The 19,713-nt window shown below is 48.0% G+C and overlaps 1 protein-coding gene across 4 annotated transcripts in view; it reads right to left on the reverse strand.

Moving 5' to 3' along the window:
- Positions 1–19,713, reverse strand: part of PCDH1 (protocadherin 1) — a 75,036-nt gene that overhangs the window by 32,719 nt on the left and 22,604 nt on the right. For all 4 annotated transcript variants that reach the window (XM_053397330.1, XM_053397331.1, XM_053397328.1 and 1 more), the window contains exons 2-3: positions 15,282–16,093; positions 8,156–10,348 (exon numbers count right to left, since the gene is read on the reverse strand). In XM_053397330.1, coding sequence (XP_053253305.1) covers positions 8,156–10,348; positions 15,282–16,076 — 2,988 coding nt within the window. In that variant the 5' untranslated portion in view covers positions 16,077–16,093. The remainder of the gene's footprint in view (positions 1–8,155; positions 10,349–15,281; positions 16,094–19,713) is intronic.

A 19,713-nucleotide genomic window follows, 5' to 3' on the forward strand; every position in this document is an offset into this window, starting at 1 on the left:
AATGTTTGATTTATTACAGTATTTTAATATTTTTTGGGAAGCCGCCCAGAGTGGCTGGGGAAGCCCAGCCAGATGGGTGGGGTATAAATAAATAATAATAATAATAATAATAATAATAATAATAATGATGATGATGATGATGATGTGGCAGTCATGGGTCTCCTTTCTCCCGTGTTATCCTCACAAAGACCTTGTGGAGTGTGTTAAGCTGAGAGACTGGCCCAAGTCAGACACTGAACTTCATGACTGAGTGAGGATTTGAATCCCGGTCTCCCAGCTCCTGGTCCACTTAATATCCCTTCTCCCTATTCCACATTCTGGAAAGATGATGTAGAAATGACTAAGATCACTGTATCCTCCCAAACAGTGCCTGTGGGGCACCTTTATGACTAACCTACTCAGGCTGCAATTCTGTACAAGCTTATGAGGTGGCAATCCCAGGGATTCATTGGTGCCTGCTTCTGAGTAAGGTATGGTTTCTTTGACTTGAACACACACTAGAAATTGTGGTGGCAACTCTGAACAAAGGCACAACACTTAGGTATAAAAAATCCACTGTTTCATTGCAAAGGAGGAGAGGGAGAGAACCAGAACAGGTGGGGCCGCACATATTTCTTTCCTGCAGAGAAGCAACTGTGGCAGCAGTTGTATCCTGGCTGAATCAGTAGTATCTTTGCAAGGGAGCCGGGTGGAGAGAAAACCAGAACTGGCCACACCCATAAGATCTCATTGGCCACGCCCCCATGCTTCTGCTCTTGGAGGCGAGTGTCAGTACAGAGGCACGCTCATTAACTCAGTGATGGGCTTCACAACGGCCAACTCATCCTTCATCTCTGGTCGCTGATATCCCCTGTAAGGGATTAGAATCGAGCCACATAAGTGGAACCTGACCAGCGAGTGACATAAGTCAGCAAAGTGCTGTTCTGGCAGGCCTTAGGTGGTTCAAAAATCTTCATAAAGGCAGCTAAGAAAGCATCCCAGGATGGAGAAATGGGCTTTCCCGTTCAGGGACGGAGATACCCAGTCGAGATCTTCTCTCCATAGTGCTAGAACCAATTCAGTCTTGTCCATGTGACAGGTTTCAGGCTGCAGCATAGACAATAGCTTGGCACTGGGTAATAAAACTATGCAAGTTTGTTTGGGTGCTATTAAAACATTCGTGTAAAGGCATTTGGAGCTGCGAGTTCTGATAGTCTTCTGCTTGCAGCTGGGAATCTTGTCTTAGAACAACTAGTTTTCTGCCTGGTGATGATCTGTTCCTGCAGAGCCTGGGGACCAGTTGGGGCTCCATCCATTATGTTTTTGGAGTAATGTAAACCCGTAGATTAATGGAGTCTGAGCAAACTGTCAGGAACCACTAGCGGCAGAGAGTCCAAACGGGCTCACAATCAGCTTCCAAAGAAAGGAGATAATGAACCAAAGGGGTGCTGATCAGGTTCTAGAGAAAGATCTCCAGAGGGCCTTCTCCCAGCCAAGTGGAAAACCACTGTTTTTCTACTGGAAATGCTGGGGCTTAAAATCCCAGTGGCATTCCTGGCAGAAATGGATGCACCAGGGACCTGGAGCATCTGCTCCCACCTCCACTGCCAGTGCAGGCAAGATGCTGGTCCTTTGGTATCAGAAGGGATGGGCAGGAGGGCACTCCACAAGCAGCCTGAACATTCTGCTGGTGCTTGAACCAAATGCTCGCAGGTTTTTAGTTCAAGCCTTGAGTTGGCGGTTCTTCCATGGTCAGGTTCCAAAATGGGCACATGATATGATGAAGTGAACTTGAGGGAAGGCAAAGCAGGCATCTGTTTAGCATCTTCTGTCATGGATGAGTTGCTCAGAATGAGGAACCAAACCTGAAGCAAGAGCTAGATAGGAGTTCCTTGGGTCATATGGTATGGCTGGAGTGCCAAGCTGCAACTCCATTCCTGGCTTTTACTAGGGCACTACTGCAACACAGTAGAGATGAAGCTGGAGCCCCTCTCTTCCTGAGGGCTTCTCTGGTGGTGCACTGGGAGCCTATGGACAGACTTCCCAATTCAAGGCCCCACTCCTTACATTTGTTCAATCCCCACCTGCTTTTGTAGAAGCACCAGAATGAGGGCAAGAGAAAAGAGCAGAGTCAGGACTTTCCCATGGCTTGCATATTCTCTGCCATCCCCCTAGTTCTTAGAAGGATGTTTGGCTTAATGAACATGATTGGTCAATGTTACAAATGACAGCTGGTGTGATGGGGTCACTAGAGGATTGGACTAGGGCCTGGGAAACGGGGGGTGAAATCCCTGCTCAGCTGGGAAGCTCACCAGGTGACCTTGGGCCAGTCTAACCTACCTCACAGGGTTGTTGTTGTTGTTGTGGGGATAGAATGGGGAGGAAGAGGAACCATGTGTGCCACCCTGTGCACCTTGGAGGAACGGTGGGATATAAATGTAATATATAAATAAAACAACAACAACAATAACATGAAATAATTATGGCTAGGGATTTTAATGCTGTCACTTTCTATGGACACTTTTGAAAACCCAGAAAATACCGTATTTTTTGCTCTATAAGACTCACTTTTTCCCTCCTAAAAAGTAAGGGGAAATGTGTGCGCGTCTTATGGAGCGAATGCAGGCTGCGCGGCTATCCCAGAAGCCAGAACAGCAAGAGGGATTGCTGCTTTCGCTGCACAGCGATCCCTCTTGCTGTTCTGGCTTCTGAGATTCAGAATATTTTTTTTCTTGTTTTCCTCCTCCAAAAACTAGGTGCGTCTTGTGGTCTGGTGCGTCTTATAGAGCGAAAAATACGGCGCCCAATGCAAGTGTTTAGAAAGGTGTACTCTAACCCAGTGTTCCCCAACCTTGGGCCTCCAGCTGTTTTTGGTTTACAATTCCCATCATCCTTGACCCCTGGTCTTGCTAGCGAGGGATGATGGGAGTTGTAGTCCAAAAACAGCTGGAGGCCCAAGGTTGGGGAACACTGCTCTAACCCACCCGCCGCCTGCCACTCTCCTGAACCTCCCCAAGCTGCTCTTGCTCTCCCAAACATGAACTCTGTTCTCCTTAGCATCCTCATCAGGATGGAGCAAAGGAAGGGTCCCTTTCGCCCTCCCTCCTCCTTCCTGCCATTGCTCTCCGTTGCACAGACTAAAAGCAGGGTGGGATGCTGGAGCGCTTATGAAGAGCTTCTCCAATGCAATGCAATATGGAAAAGAAATCTAGATCACACGCCCAAACTTTCACCACCCTAATACCCAGAAAGGGTGTGCAAAAGAAAAGAGGGCACACTCCCTTTGCGTATCCCCACTGAGCTGAATCACCCCGCTGGACTTCTCAAAGAAAATGGGAAGGGGCAGGAAGAGCTTCTTCCTCCTCTTCCTCTTCCTCCTCCTCCTCCTCGGAACGGCCATACACTTGCCAGCTTTAGTAGATGGATGAGGAAGCAACAGCCGCCCTGTGCCACCTGTCCTCTTTGGTCCGGGAGAGGGGAGAGAAGGTGAACCATTGCCGCGGCTGGCACAGAGCGAGGAAGGGGTGCTGCTGAACCCCGCAGTGCTGTTCTCAGGGGCTGCTGCCATCTCCACAGCCACTGGTTAGCAGTCAGAGATGGTGGGGCCTAATAACAGTGGCAATTTCTGATAAAGTTCTTCTCCTGCTGGTGCTTCAGTTAAGTAGCACAACCTTGCTCCCAAACCAGCTCCTGATGACCACACGGCTGGCAGTTTCTTGTGTCTGTCCACCCCCACCAATTTTCTGCTCCTCCTCCTCCAGCACAAGCTCCACCCAGACTTAAACCAGCATCAAGTTTTTGAGGGTATTCTATCTGCTGCTGCTTTGGGATTAAGTGTAGGCCGCTATCTCTTTCTTCCCCCCATCCCATCCACGTTGCAAAGGGTCTCTGCCTCCCCTTGCGCTGTGTGCAAATGGGCCAATCCTCTGTGCAATTTTATTATTATGCTGTTACTATTTCATTTATGAATCACTTTCTATGAGGCGTCGCAAACTGATTTACATAAAAGCAAATATAAAACAGCTACATATGCAAAAACAGTTAAAACAATTGCACTTATAGAAACAGTTTAAACAAGTACTATGAGACATGCCTTAACAGGAAAATAATAATAATAATAATAATAATAATAATAATAATAATAATAATAATAATTTATTATTTATACCCCACCCATCTGGCTGGGCTTCCCAGCCACTCTGGGCAGTTTCCAACAGAACACTAAAATACAATAACCTATTAAACATTAAAAGCTTCCCTAAACAGGGCTGCCTTCAGATGTCTTCTAAGTCTGGTAGTTGTTTTTCTCTTTGACATCTGGTGTGAGGGCATTCCACAGGGCGGGTGCCACTACTGAGAAGGCCCTCTGCCTGGTTCTCTGTAACCTGGCTTCTCGCAGCTAGGGAACCACCAGAAGGCCCTCGGCACTGGACCTCAGTGTCCGGGTTGAACGATGGGGGTGGAGATGCTCCTTCAGGTATACTGGGCTGAGGCCGTTTAGAGCTTTAAAGGTCAGCACCAACACTTTGAATTGTGGTCGAAAACGTACTGGAAGCCAGTGTAGGTCTTTCAAGACCAGTGTTATATGGTCTCGGCGGCTGTGCCCAGTCACCAGTCTAGCTGCCGCATTCTGGATTAGTTGTAGTTTCCGGGTCACCTTCAAAGGTAGCCCCACACAGAGCACATTGCAGTAGCCCAAGCGAGAGATAACTAGAGCATGCTACCACTCTGGCTAGACAGTCTGCGGGCAGGGAGCGTCTCAGCCTGCGTACCAGATGGAGCTGATAAACAGCTGCCCTGGACACAGAATTGACCTGCGCTTCCATGGACAGCTGTGAGGCCAGAATGACTCCCAGGCTGCACACCTGCACACAGCTACCCCCACCTCTTCACCATGATACTCTTCCCCATTTGACTGTGTCTGAGGCAGGGGCAGAGCGAGGAGGGGGCTGGGGGCTTACGTACATCCCACCAGTGTGCATGGTGCCTTGGAACACAAACCCTGCACAAATGGGGAGTTGCCTGTAATCAAATGAGTGCCTTTGTTGGTGGTTGTTTAAAGACAAGATAGACCCCTTACTTAATGAGCTAAGTCACAGTTTAACCAGGTGGGGAAAATGTTTTTGTTGGATAGGAAGGCTTCCGGTTGTTAAAATGAAAGCTCCCTCTCCCTACCTATGACCCTCAAAAAACTTAAGAAGATTCAAATCCACTTAATTAATCCATCAATCCATTGGAGGGTGAGGGACACCAGAATTAGCTTAGAAAATTCACAGTAATTGGTATCCAAGGATGGCTTGAGACTTCTCAGCACGGCAACAATTATTACTCTGCTGCCATTTTAATGGTTTTATCCTTTCGGTGGGAGCCAGGTAGTGAACTTAGGAGGCGGTTTGTAGAGCAAACAGGGATAGACCTTGGGAAGGGGCAGAGAAGGAGAGGAGCTCTATAAAATTAAAGAATCATGTAATTAAGTCTGCAACTGTAAACATCTGGGGGAAATATAAATGGATTTTGGCTCTGGGACTATAGTCTAAAATTTGGGCGCTGAATATTTCTCAATAAGTAGGATAAGTATTGTTTTGGGGATGGTAAAGAAAAAATTGAGCAGATACTGTGATGATCAATATAATTTTACCTTTTGCTGCTATAATAAATAATTACAGAACTACCAACATTAGGGATGGGGTTCTTAACGTGCGAACATAATATAACATATCATGTGTATATCATGTGTATAGTGTGTATAGGAGCCACAACATGACTCTGGAAATATTGAAAAGGGTATATACCATTGCAACAGAGGATGAACCATTTTTAAGTGTAAGGTAAAATGGGAATTGGACCTGCAGGTGTGTTTTTCAGATAAAGATTGACAGTACCTATATAAAAATTAGCAACCTCTGTATCCTTAAATGTGGCTAGAAAAAAGAATTAAAACACTTGTGTGTTTATTTGGAACATTTACATGTACTACACTTCAACAAAAAGTTCTTAGACACTTTGGCTTACAACAATCTATTGTTAAAGCTGTTTACATTTTCAGCAGGGACACTTCTACCCCTGAGCAAACTGTGCTGCAAATCTGCTGTGCGCGTACTGCAAATCTAACCCTACAGATGTTTGGCAGATTTGCTGGTTATGTAAGGAAATTAAATACTTAGGGCCCCCATAAAAATACAGCGTGGTGTATTGACCACGGTGTCAGAGTGGGGCTGGGGAGTTTCAGCTTCAAATCCCTACACAAACATGAAGCTCCCTGGGTGACCTAAAACCAGGTAATATCTCTCAGCTTAATCTCCTTCTAAGGGTGGTTGTGAAGATGACACAGGCCAGGGAGAGTCATATAGGCTGCTTTCATCTTCTTGGTGGAAAGGCAGGATATAAAAAAATGAAATCCCTGTGGTTCTGAGCACCAAATGGGTGTGAGAAACAATACAAACAGTTCTTTGGATTAAAATAATGCTATCTGGATTATACACTGATAATGCAGCAATAATGCCTCGTGCCAAAAATTGGAGCTCTCAAAAAGTCCTTTTTATAAGGATTTTTTTTTTGCAGAAAATACAGTTTGTTATGAGTGCACACAAAGTCACTATTGTGATTTAAACTCATTTGTTTTGTTAAACAGAAATGCATGTGTGTGGAAACAACTGAGGATTTTTTATTTATTTTTTAAAATAGTAGGTCCCGTTGGGATAATGCTATAGCATTATTCCAAACTAATTTGTGAAATATTGTTCATATGGTATTCTTTTAAAAAAGACACATGATTTAATGTGATTCCCCCCCATATTCCCCTTTCCCTGCCCAACATACCATATAAAATAATAATAAAAAATACACAAACAGGCCATATTAAATTACAAACAAAAAAGGAACAAGAGGATACCAGTGGCAAAATGACTTCTGGAAGGAAAGTCCTTCCCTCCTCCTCATTCTCTTCTCCTCCACTGCCCCAGAGGCTGCGGTACAACAGCCAGACATTCACACTTCACAACATGCTCACTAGCAACGGGTATTTTATTGCAACCCTTCAATAGGCAAACACCTTTTCACTCTGAGGACATACAAGTCTGGATGGAAGGAGAACATGGCACAGTATCAGGGAGACAAGTCCCCTCCTCTCAGTACTTTGGATCTGTTGCAGAACCCTGCACAGAAAACCCTCTACAGGTCACTAGCTTGAAGCACAGCCAGGAAAGGACAAAGCCTACCGAAGCCACACCGCCTACGGACTTTCCCGGTGCATTAACCAGTTTGCAAGCCGGGGGTGTCCCTCTCCTGTGCTCCCAAAGCTGCCAAGTGCCCTGTCATGCAGTTCAGAATCTCTTATTTCAGCAGATACCAGCCCTTGCTTCAAACACAGCAAGAACAAAAAGAAGAAGAAAGAAGAAGCAATAAGCTCTGTGCCCTACATGCACTCAAAGCTAAGCTTTTTCTTGTACTCCACGGATGTATCCCAACGCATGCACAGATAGCCCTCAGAGCGGAGGCGCACTCAAAGCAGCAGAGAAGCCCCAGCTGCGGGGGCAGGTGCCATTTCCACATGCAGAAGCCTTGCAGCCACACCCTTTGTGCCACCGCTCAAGATACTTGCCTTTCTTACCCTGCGTCCTCAGATACACTGAGGCTCTCGTGTCATCAGGCTCTGCGGCAGAACTGGGACAGGCATTTCTGCGTCTTGCCCGAGGTATAAGATTTGTGAGTGGAAGAGTGGCTGGAGCCTGGGACACATATACAAAGACCCAGAATGCATGCCTTCCGACCCGTTTTATTTCAGTGAGCACCATACATGGAGGGCTCCGTGAAAGGGCTCCAGCGGAACGCACAGAGACCCCACCCGCCAGTGGACCCTGCCCCTCCCAAGCAACATGCTTGCTTCCCCCCAGGTGCCACCTGCCAGCTCCTGTTCCTTGCAGCCAGAAGGTCTCCTCCCGCCTCCCACACAGTTGTTCCCTCCACCGGCTGGGCTGGCAGGAGGCCTCTTCCCTGAGCAGTCCTTTCCTGAGCAACTGGCACCTGGACACCTGCAGGCTCCGGCCTGCAACATGCCAAGGGGTCAAGGTCCATTCATTCAGGGTGGGCGGAGTCCACGTCACTCCCACACTTCTGTCCATATGGCCCGGGTGCGGCGTGAGGGGGCTCTGGGAGGGTGCAGGACAATCTCTCCTACCTGCTTGTTGGTGTATTTCTGAGGGTTGGTGCGGTAGCTGTAGTCTGAATACTGCTCCGAGCCTGTGGAATTGCTGTCCCCTGTGCCCACAAATGTATTGGTGGCCGGCAGGTCCTGCACCACCTGGTGCTTCTTGGAGGCAGACGGCGACTGGGGCTGGAGCTGGATGGAAGGCAGGGGGGAGTTGGAGCGGTAGTGGCGGCCCAAGTCAGGGCTGCCAGGGGGGTAGTTAAGGGGCAGGTGGATGCGGGGGCTGTCGCTGACCGAGTCATTCATCAGGTTGAACTTGAGGGATTTCTGCAGGCCCGTTTCTTCCTCATCCTCGGCTGGTTTGGGCGGCTTGGGGGACTTGTTCTTTTTGACCTTGCTCTTGGCTTTGTTGCCTTTGCTGCCTTGCTTGGGAGCGTACAGGTCCTTGGTTTCCTTCTTGCCCGCCTGGTAGCCGCTCTTGGCCTCCTTCTGGCGGCAGTAGCGCACCAGCACAACCAGCACAATGACCAGCGTGACAGCCACTATGCCCGCAATGACCCCAAAGAGGATGTTGCTGCGCTGCTTGCTGCGCTCGTACTCGGGGTCGCCGGCGATGTCAATGTCGATCGGCGTGTCCAAGCTGTGGCCCACCAGAGTCTCCAGCAGCGTGCGGTTAGTCAGGGTCTCGTTGACGTAGAAATGGACCAGAGCGGTGCCGTGGCGAGACGGCTTGCCCTTGTCATTGACGCGCACCACCAGGCGGTGAAGCCCGTGGTGCTTGCGGAGGATCTCCTTTTCCAATGTGATGTTTCCGCTCTGGGGCGAAATCTTGAAGAGCTCAAAGGGGTTTCCACCCATGATGCTGTACTGCAGCTCAGCGTTGATCCCAGAGTCAATGTCTTCGGCTCCCACACTCATGACCTGCTGCCCAGGACTAGTGTGCGGCTGGATATGCTTGTAGGAAGCGTTGGATGGAGAAATGATGACAGGAGCGTTGTCGTTCTCGTCGAGCACATTGATGGTCACCCCAACATAGGCAGACCTGGGTGGGTCACCTGAATCCACAGCTTTCAGTCGGAAGGTGTAAGTGCTCTGCCGCTCGCGGTCAAAGGAAATGCTGGAGAGGATGGTGCCAGTACCATTCTGGATAACAAAGTCCCCGTTGTCCTGCTCTACTGAGAGCTGAATGAAGGCATTCTCCCCTTTGTCTGCATCGATTACTGTCACCATGCCCACGGGACTCAGAGGGGGCATGTTTTCCATGACGGAGAAGTTGTAGCCACTTAGCATGAACTTTGGGTCATTGTCGTTGCGGTCCATGACGTTGATGGCAACAGAGGCCGTCCCCTTCCGGCTAGGGCTGCCCTTGTCCGCTGCGACTACCAAGAATTCATAGCGTTCTCGCTGCTCACGGTCCAGGACAGTCTTAACCCGGATTTCACCAGACTCTGGATCAATGGAGAATATGCCTTTGGATGAAGGCTCTGTCACTAGGGAGTACACCAGCTTAGCGTTGGACCCGCTGTCTGCATCAGTAGCACTCACTTCTACCACCAAGTCATCTGGGGAATTATTTTCTGGGAAAGATACCTCTGTTGAGCTCTGGCTGAAAACTGGGTCGTTGTCATTAACATCCACCACCTGCACCTTGAGAGAGTTGGTGCTGGACAGAGGTGGATTGCCAGAATCCACAGCCACAATCTCAATGGTGTATTCTTTCACGGCCTCATAGTCTAGTGGCGTCGTGGTCTGGAGAAAATACTTCTTTTTGCTGTCACTTCCGGTGTCACTGGCTTGTCGCAACTGGAAAGGTACATCACCAGCCACCACACAGGTCACAACAGCATTCTCGCCTTCATCCCGATCAGACACCTGTACCAGAGCCACAGGTGTCTCAACCGGCACATCTTCTGAGATATTAGCCATGCCATCTTGGTGGGTGACCAAGCCAATACCACGGATTTCAATGGATGGAGCGTTGTCATTCATATCCCTGACACTAATCACCACCTGGGCACGGGCAGTTTTCGGGTTGGCCCCTTTATCCTTGGCCAACACGGAGAACTTGAGCACATTGATGTCTTCACGATCAACGGGACCCTGAACAGTGATAAGTCCAGTGGCTCTGTCCAGGCGCAGCAACCGGCGAACCACATCGGAAGCTTGGTGGAAGGAGTAGTCAATCTCCGCATTGGCACCCTGGTCAGAATCATTAGCCTTCACCTGCAATGAGAAAAGGAAGTGGTGAACAGGTAAATTATGCCTGAGAAAACTGAGCTTGCTGACCTTAGGAATGTGCCCCAACTATCCCTTGCACCAAGGAGATGATAGAACACTTCAGCCATCGCAAAGTGTTGTATCACATCGTGTGATGTCAACTGAATCAATTGCACCGACACCAAGAGCACTAGTTTACTACAGCTGCTTCTCACTGGGCAAGATGCAAGCCAAAGGGAGCCATCCCTGTCAAAATTCCAAAAATTACCAATATTTTTCTTGGTGATCGCCAGCAAAAGTTTCACACTGAAACTTTTATACCACTGTTGTCTATAATAGCGGTGGGCAGAAAGTACATCAGGATCTACAATGGTGATTTGTAATAGGTTGGCAAGGGTTTTTGACTCCTAACTGTAGAACAATAGCAACAACGAAAAGGATTGTTTTTCCCCAATCTGAATTTGATTGTCTAAATGAAAGACAGCGAGGGAAAGCCATGAGTGCGTTCTTGTATGAATGGTGTTCCTAGACTGAAGATGTGTTCAGAGGCTCCCTCATCTTTAATCTTAGGTGTAAGTCTACCTCCAGGAATCCCTATTTTTTACATAGCTCTGGGCTGTTCCACTCCTGGTTCTAACAAAACACAAAACAACCCTGCAAGCATGAGGCATGCCTTGTCTTGTCATAAAAGCATTGAAAGAGATGTTGTAGTGTGGACTCTACAGCTTTGGATCTGTTCGTATCCTCTCTCATCCATAAATAATAAGAAAAATTAAAGAGCTTTGCTCCACCTACTTCAGCATCCTATTTCCATCAGTGGCCAGCCAGGTGCAAACTTTGCCCCCTTGAAACTAGCATTTAGAGATACGCTGCCTTTGAACATGGAGGTTCCAGGTGCCTCTTCTAACTGATAAACCGGTCTTCCATGAACTTGTGCAATCCCCTTTTAAAGCCACTGTGACGCAGTGGCCATCCACACCCTGCGATGGAGGAATTACAAAGCAGGCATTGTGTTCTTCCTTGTCTGTCTGGAATATACTAGCTGAGCTATAGGTTTTATTGGGTGGCCCTGCGTTCTAGTGTTCTGGGAAGCAGACAGAAATATATCTCCATATATTATCTGCGCATAATGTTATAAACCTCTGTCATGTCCCCTTTTCTCTAAAACACGTTCTTTATTAAAAAAAACAACAAACCCAAACATATAGGGAAGATGCTACAATTCCTTGGTTGGCCTTTTGTACACATTTTCCAACTCTGTTTTTATTAAGATGGGGTGTCCAGTACTGTACACAGTACCCCACCTGGCGATCTTGGACAGGTCTTTTTCTCAACCTTACTCAATTTCACAGGGTTGTTGTGGGGAGGATAAAATGAGACAATGCCCACGTTTGAGAAATGGTGTGGTAAAATGCAACAAATGGTCTCCTTAATATGTAGCAGTAAGTCAGGGTTATTGAGAAGTGTGCTAATGAATGCTGCTGGATCACTCCCTACTTTGTTCCTTCTCTGGTGCAAGCAGCAGCAATAAACCATAGGGCCTTTGCCTGTCATTACAGCATTACAAATCTGGGGTTGTGGTTCTCCCTAACAAACCACAATCATTAGCCAACATGAAGTCATGGTTTGCTGTTGACTTGCTGATCATGGTTTGTTAGGGAGAAACAAACCGCAACCTTGGTAATGAAAAGCAAAGGCTTCATGGCTTCCTACTCTCACTTCCACCAAGGGAGGAGGAAAGCCAGAGTGATCTGGCCGTCCCAATCGTCATTAAATGTGGTTTATCACTACATGCAAATTGTCCCTATTAAAAAAACCACTATTACTACATCCCGCCATTCAAGTCCTCTCTTAGTCAAAGATGACACCCACAATCCATACCTGATACACCCAAACACTGTCTTCTAAGTGCCCCAACTGCACATACAACAATGTCCCAGCTAACTCCACAACCCACATCCCATGACTCCTGCAGAAGCTTGCTAGGCTCCTCAGTTCTTTCAGCTCTTGGCCAAAAGCCCAGGTGTTGCCTGAGACTGACACGAGGCATTTCTCTTTCTGGTGGAACTGGCTTGGCTGGTCTAGCTGAGAGGCCACCTCTTCCACTCTGGTATGCAAAGAATTTACCAATCCAAAAACCACCCAGCAGGTCCCTGACGCTGAGCAATAGAAAGAAGTGGGGCTGTGCCAAAGGCTTTCCGCAGAGAAAGTCCTTACTGCATAAACCATTGAATGACTCCCTACCTGAGAAGGGACAAACCCAAGATCAATACTAGGGGAGCGAGTTCCATAGTTTAATTACATGCTGTGTGAAGAAGTGCTTTCTTTTATCTTTCCTAATCTTCCAACACTCAGTTCAAGTGTTATGAAAGAGGGACAAAAACCTTTCTCCATTTTCTCCATGCAATGCATAGTTTTATTAACTTCTGTCATACTACCTTCTCACTTGCTTGTTCTCTAAGCTAAAGAGCTTGAAACCATGGGGCCTTTCCTCATAGGTCAGGTGTTCCACACCTGTGATCATTTTGGCTGCCCTTTCCTGAACGTTTCTCAACTCTTCAATTTCCTTTTTGAGGTGAGGCAACCATAGATCTGTATGTGCCTCTTGGGTTGTGGGAATCCACACTTTCCTTTTGCATTCATTAGAGTGGGGTGTCAGCTTCAAAAATCAGGACTCAGAGGTGTCAGCAAAACCTAGAGGAAACAGTGAGTCTCACAATGGCAGGTGCATGGTGGGCACCAACAATGCCTCATTGTGATGACTTGCTCTTGCAGTGGGACTGTCCCAAGGGTACATCTTTGCCCGATCAGTTACTCGTTAAAATACGAGATAACTAATCTGACCTGATGCTATCAAGCATCTTTTGAATAGGCAGGTATAAGATTGCACCACTCAGTAGACAACAAAGGGGGCTGTGAAGTAGCAGCATAACAACAACAACACAGCCCTACTGACAAGACAACATGTCTCTCTGCTGTCATCAGAAAATGGATACTCAGCAATTGGCTTTAATTATAAACATGGAGAAGATATAAACTAGCCAAGCAGGGCCACAGCAAGAGCAACAACAACAAAAAATGCAAGAAAGAAAAATGATGAAATGCAAAGACCCACCCCTTCCTCTTCTTGCTACACACAATTCCATATATGCCCAAGCTCTTATATTGTGTCTGAAGGAGAAAGTTTACCTGCAGTAACTTAAGCCACTTCAGGTGTTACATCTAGACAGAAAGAGATTTGTTTTACAAAATACCTAACAGAATGATTGAAAGAGCTTTTGCGAAAATGCACATGGCACACTGTGAACACATGAAAAGCATTTTATAAACACGGAAATTGTAAAATAGTTTACAATTTAATGGGAATAATTCAAAAGGGAGGGGAGCCAATCCAGACACATTGTATGAGATTGTTCTGGAAGGGAAGGTGGAGAAACCAGATGGCGATTGGCTACAGCCAAGCCAATGGCGCCTCATAGGCTCCCCTCCCTCCTGCCAGGTAACCAGATAGAAGCACTTTATGAAGCAACAGGAGCAGCAGTAACAGAGGTTGCCAGTCACCTTGGCCACAGATTACTCATTTCTCAAAGCTGTGCCCTATTCCAAGAAATCAGCCCCATACTCATTGTTTGCTTTTTTAAAAGGTCTGCCTAATGTTTGCTTTTCTCTTGCTTATCATTTTGCTGTACTGGATGGATGGAGGGCCCTGATGTTAAATGTCAATTCCAGGTATCACCTTCGCACGCAAGGTGGAAGGTGGTACCCCTGCCCCTTCTCCTAAAAAAGGAGGAATCAAATGCTCACACCCTCGGCTTGGGCTGCTGCTTCATAAACCAGTGATATCCCAATAGAAGAGTGAAAAATTAGAATTTAAAACCCACAGTAAAATTATCTAACCCCAAATCCTAGGAATGCCTTTCAGTGCCTGAGCACCACCAATTTCACCTATGCTAGTAGGAAAGGTTCTGACCTAAGTCATCTCCTGGGTGTGTGTGTGTATATATACATACATCAGCATTATCCTGATCCAACAAGGTTGTAACACTCACTCTCTCTCTCTCTCTCTCTCTCTCTCTCTCTCTCTCTCTCTCTGTGTGTGTGTATATATATTACGATTAAAGGTAAAGGGACCCCTGACCATTAGGTCCAGTTGTGACCGATTCTGGGCTTGCGGCGCTCATCTCGCTTTATTGGCCGAGGGAGACGGCGTTTGTCCACAAACAGCTTCCGGGTCATGTGGCCAGCATGACTAAGCTGCTTCTGGCGAACCAGAGCATCACACGGAAACGCCGTTTACCTTCCTGTCGGAGCTATTTATCTACTTGAACTTTGCCGTGCTTTTGAACTGCTAGGTTGGCAGGAGCAGGGACCGAGCAACGGGAGCTCACCCTGTCGAGGGGATTCGAACCACTGACCTTCTGATCGGCAAGTCCTAGGCTTTGTGGTTTAACCCACAGCCCCACCCGCGTCCCTTATATTATGATTACGTTAATCTTTATTGTCATTGTCCCATACAGAACAACGAAATTGAAAGAATCTATAGGGGCATAAATCAAACATCAGATTGGCCATCTCCATTCTGAAGTGATGAGGTCTTAGCCAGGGTTGGGCCAGCACTGAAGACGGTGTTTCCCAGGCACACCTGTGTTTTTTCTACCCTTCCCACCCAAGCTGGCTTTCATTCCCCCATGAAAATCCTTGCTAGGCCACTTCTGCGTTCCCCACGCCCTCTTCCCGTTCTCCACATTGTCAAACGGCAGTAAAATTTAGTTGGGAAAAGCAGCTGCATATCTGCACGGCCTCTGAAAATGCCAGTCATTCTAAACCTTGAGTCACACAGCCTGCTCCTTGCCCTGCTTTTCAAACGGGAAATACATTCATCAGTCCCACCTGAGAGCCGTTCAGTTTTCCCCATTTCCCCATGAAAGGAGGGGCTCACCTGCAGCACGGAGTGACCAATGGGGCTGTTCTCCGAGAGTTCGGCCTCGTAGAGGGGCTTCTCAAACTTGGGCGCATTGTCATTCATGTCCAGGATAGTGATGCGCAGCAAGGCACTGCTAGCACGTGGTGGGTTGCCCCCGTCCTGTACTTTGATAGTCAGGTCATAGGACTCCGATTGCTCCCGGTCCAGGCTTCCCATGACGATCAGCTGTGGCTGTTTCTCCTCTTGGTCCTCTGCTACCTGCAAGCCAAAAAGCTTCTGGGCATCTGAACCAGGCATGAGCTCATAGGAAGCCACACTGTTGGCGCCAGCATCACGGTCCATGGCCAGCGGAATGGGGAAGAGTGTCCCAATATTGGTGTTTTCAGGAATGGCTAATGTGATAACGGGAGAGGCAAAGTTGGGTGTATTGTCATTGATGTCCAGCACCTCAATCTGCCCTTCCAGCAGGCGTGGGCTATTGTTCATCAGGTCCGTGATGGAAACCTCAAACTCCAGGAAGCACGGGTCTCCTGGAAACAGCTGCTGGCATTCTCGCAGGCTCTCTCGGTCAATGGAGGTCTCTGTAGTGTAGATGTCACCAGTCTTACCATCCACACGCAGGAAGGGGGCACCTACCTCCAGCTTATACAAGTGCCCCACATCTGGGAAGCCATAGTCTGCTGCCAGGCTGCCGATCAGTGTGTTGGGTGGCTGTTCCTCCTGTACCTTGTAGACGACACGTGTCCCAGAGCTCAGGCAGGGGAGCTGGAAGAAGAGCCACAAGCCCAGGCAGGAGATCAGCTGCTGCATCCTGAATGGTGGCAGAGCTGGAAGAAAGGAGGGAGAGAGGAGGCATTAGTACACTCCAAGAAGTCTTCGCCGAATATTTGCAGGAGGCAGCATGTTAGCTGCTGAGGGCTATGTACACAGTCCTCTGTGGAGCAGGCAAACACTTGTATGGGCCTTGCCGCCTCCTGGAAACAGGTGAAGAGTGCCCAGCCTCGGAGGTGCTGACGTCAATCATCCCAACCCCGAAACCAGACTGGCCACGCCCGCCCCTGTCGGAAGCCGCACCTCCCACTGCTCTGCTCCTTAGTCACCACAGGAAGACTCGCAATCGCTGCCAGGGATGCAGAAAGGAGACTATGCCACGTACCAAGTCTATGGCGTGAGCTTTCCTTCACAGAAATGCCTGTGTGCTCCTGCATATCATAGCTGTCAACTTTTCCCTTTTCTTGAGAGGAATCCTATTCGGAATAAGGAAATTTCCCTTAAAAAAAGGGAAACGTTGACAGCTATGCCAGTATACCTAACACGAGAATGAGGAAAGCACAGCTGCTCTTTAAGAACACACCCAAACACCAGTATTATGCTGTCTCTCTCTCACACACAAAAACAACCCTATACACCCTACACAACGGCAACAGTCTCTTGAAGGTAAAGGTACCCCTGCCCGTACGGGCCAGTCTTGCCAGACTCTAGGGTTGTGTGCCCATCTCACTCAAGAGGCCAGGGGCCAGCCCTGTCCGGAGACACTTCCGGGTCACGTGGCCAGCGTGACATCGCTGCACTGGCGAGCCAGAGCCGCACACGGAAACGCCGTTTACCTTCCCGCTAGTAAGCGGTCCCTATTTATCTACTTGCACCCGGGAGTGCTTTCGAACTGCTAGGTTGGCAGGCGCTGGGACCGAGCAACGGGAGCGCACCCCGCCGCGGGGATTCGAACCGCCGACCTTTCGATCAGCAAGCCCTAGGCGCTGAGGCTTTTACCCACAGCGCCACCCGCGTCCCCCGCCACCCGCATCTCTTATGCTATCCAAACTGCACAAGTCATACCACGAGGCAGGTTTTGCCAACACTGCCATAGAAATGATTTTTTTTTTTAAGGCCAGCATTGCACACGAATGGGAAGGTGGCATCATCAACACAGGCGGGCAAGCACACTGGTCTGGGGGGCAATGGTATAGCATCAGTCTGGGCAGGGCAGGCCGCCAGCCCAATGAAAATTGTGGGGCTCCCCTCAGCCCCAGCCAGCATTGCCAACAGTCACCCACGGACTAGGGGGCCGCAGGCTCCCCGCCCGTGAGCTACGGCACTTCATGCAAAAACACCCGGACGTGTTTTAGGGAGTCTCCTCTAAATCTCTGTGCTGTTCAGGCATAACTTTTTTTCCTGCCAGCCAGCAATTAGATCTCATTAATTCCTACATGAGGAGTGGCACCAGGGCTTCTTTTTTCGGGGGAAGAAATAAATGAAAATGGTTGTGCGGCTGGCTGTTTTGCTAACAGTTACAAGGGACCATCCGATATCCCATTTTTTAATTTTACATTTCCACTCACTCCATCCCAGAAAATCAAACAGTTAAAATAGCTAAATACTACTCTTATGCAAGACCTATGTATGTATGTATGTATGTATGTATGTATGTATGTATTATTTTTAAAAACCAAATGGAAATGGCTATTACCCCTCCCCTCCCATTTTCCCCATTTTGAGACATGATAACTAAGGCCGGCAATGTTTGTTCTCATGATCTTTGAGTGATTTTTTTTTTATATAAGTGTGCGCACACAGGTATACAAAATAAGCACAGGCTGGATACATTAGGCCAAACTCTGGTGTGGATTCCAAACGGTGGAAGAGTAATAAAATGGGAATTAAGCTTTTTTTAAAAAATAGAATTCCATGGAAGAATGGACTGGTAAGTCCTAAGAGAATTGACTTGTAATGGAAAATACGTTATGTATATATACAAAAATCTGGGAAATGCATGAATAAATGAATGAATGAGGGAATGAAGCTAATGTGAACACATAAGAACTGCATTTGAATGACCTGCAAGTGACCCACAGCCACTGTCCAAAGGCACCCAGAGTATAAGCAGAACTGGGGCAGGGGTCTGACTGAAGGCACCTGTTCCTGCCTCATAGGTTCTTCAAACAACACTTTGGAAGGGGTAATCACAACTTAAGCAGAGACCTACTATTCCAAGTTCTCTTTCTAGGAGACACCACCTGTCCTTTTCTTCCCCAAGAAGTCAACTGCTAACAGGAGGGAAGATTCACTTTATCACTGTTTCACACATGCTACAATAAGGGGGAAGAACATCTGGAGATGGATGTAAATAAACTGACTTGCAATCCCTGCTGTAAATGGTTAATAATTATACATACAGCACAAGTCTAGCCAAGTCTACTCAGAAGTAACACCCATTGAGTTCAATGGGCTTTACTCCCAAGTAAGTGCATCCAGGACTGCAGCCTTAGCATTTAAATAGCATTTTGGAGCATTAAAATGAAGGCAGTGCAAATTGTTGTGCCCCCACTTGATTCAGTAATACAGATTTGCCCCAGCCCAACCACTGAATCTGAACTGCAATCCAGAAAATCATCACCAATCCTTGGGAACCCCACTGACTTGTCTTATCTGATAGGCTGATATGCACAGAAAAATAACACAAGGTACTTTTTACTCAAATCCCTGTCTTATAAGGGGCAGATTATTGTCAGCAGCAGTGGTGTTGGGAAAGAAAGAATTAACAGAGTCCCTTTTTCAACGTGAGAGGGACCCTGTCATATATGGGGCAAAATGTTGCCAGCAGCAGTAAAATGAAAGAGAGAAAATAGGAATGTGTATTTTGATTCCAGGCCCTAAAATCTAGGAGGCAGTAGCAGCACCAGAACCAGCAATCATATTGGGATGAGCACAGTGGACACAGTGGACTAGACGAGGCAAATATGGGGTTGCTGCAACCAGCCTACCTGCCTAGCAGTCTTGGTTGGCACACCAATTTCCCCGGTCCTAGGGAAGGAAGAGGGGGCTGGTAGCAAGAGAGGGAGAGAGCAGCAGGCAGCTGGCACCACAGAGGGGGACCAAGGAAGAAGGCTGACATGGGGCAGCAGAGATGGAAAAACCACAGCACAAGGGATCCTCATGGCCCTGCAAGACTGGGGTGCCAGCAGTCTCCTGGTCAACACTCAGCATGACTGTGAGAAAGGAGGACCCATGAGGAACTGCAGCACGTAAAATCCCCCCCAAGGAAGTACCTGGAAGCAGAACACTAAACACAGGGCTGTCTTAAGCATATCTGGCGCCGTGGTGCAAAGATCCCTCTGGCGCCCCGCTGGCAACTCCAAAACAAGGGAGGGGGTGGTGGAAAATGTTCTCTGCCTCCCCTACTGCCCTGATCCCCGGCGTGGTGGCGGTGATCAAGCAGGGAAACGTGCTGGTGGACATGCTCTCCAGTGTTGGGGCGCACAAGAAGGCAGCCCGGGAAGGCTGCACACCGCCTTTCTCCAGGAAGCAGGAAAAGGACAGCGACCGGGAGCAGGGCTGTCTTTACAGATGAAGATACTGCTTCCATCCTAAGCCTCTGTGGGGATCGCTCTCCGCCTGCAGAGGCTTGGGAAGGAAGCTGCACGCCCGCCAGCCATATAGGTGGTTGGGC

This window comes from Podarcis raffonei, chromosome 7 (assembly GCF_027172205.1).
Source record: "Podarcis raffonei isolate rPodRaf1 chromosome 7, rPodRaf1.pri, whole genome shotgun sequence".
In the NCBI taxonomy this organism is placed as follows: domain Eukaryota; kingdom Metazoa; phylum Chordata; class Lepidosauria; order Squamata; family Lacertidae; genus Podarcis; species Podarcis raffonei.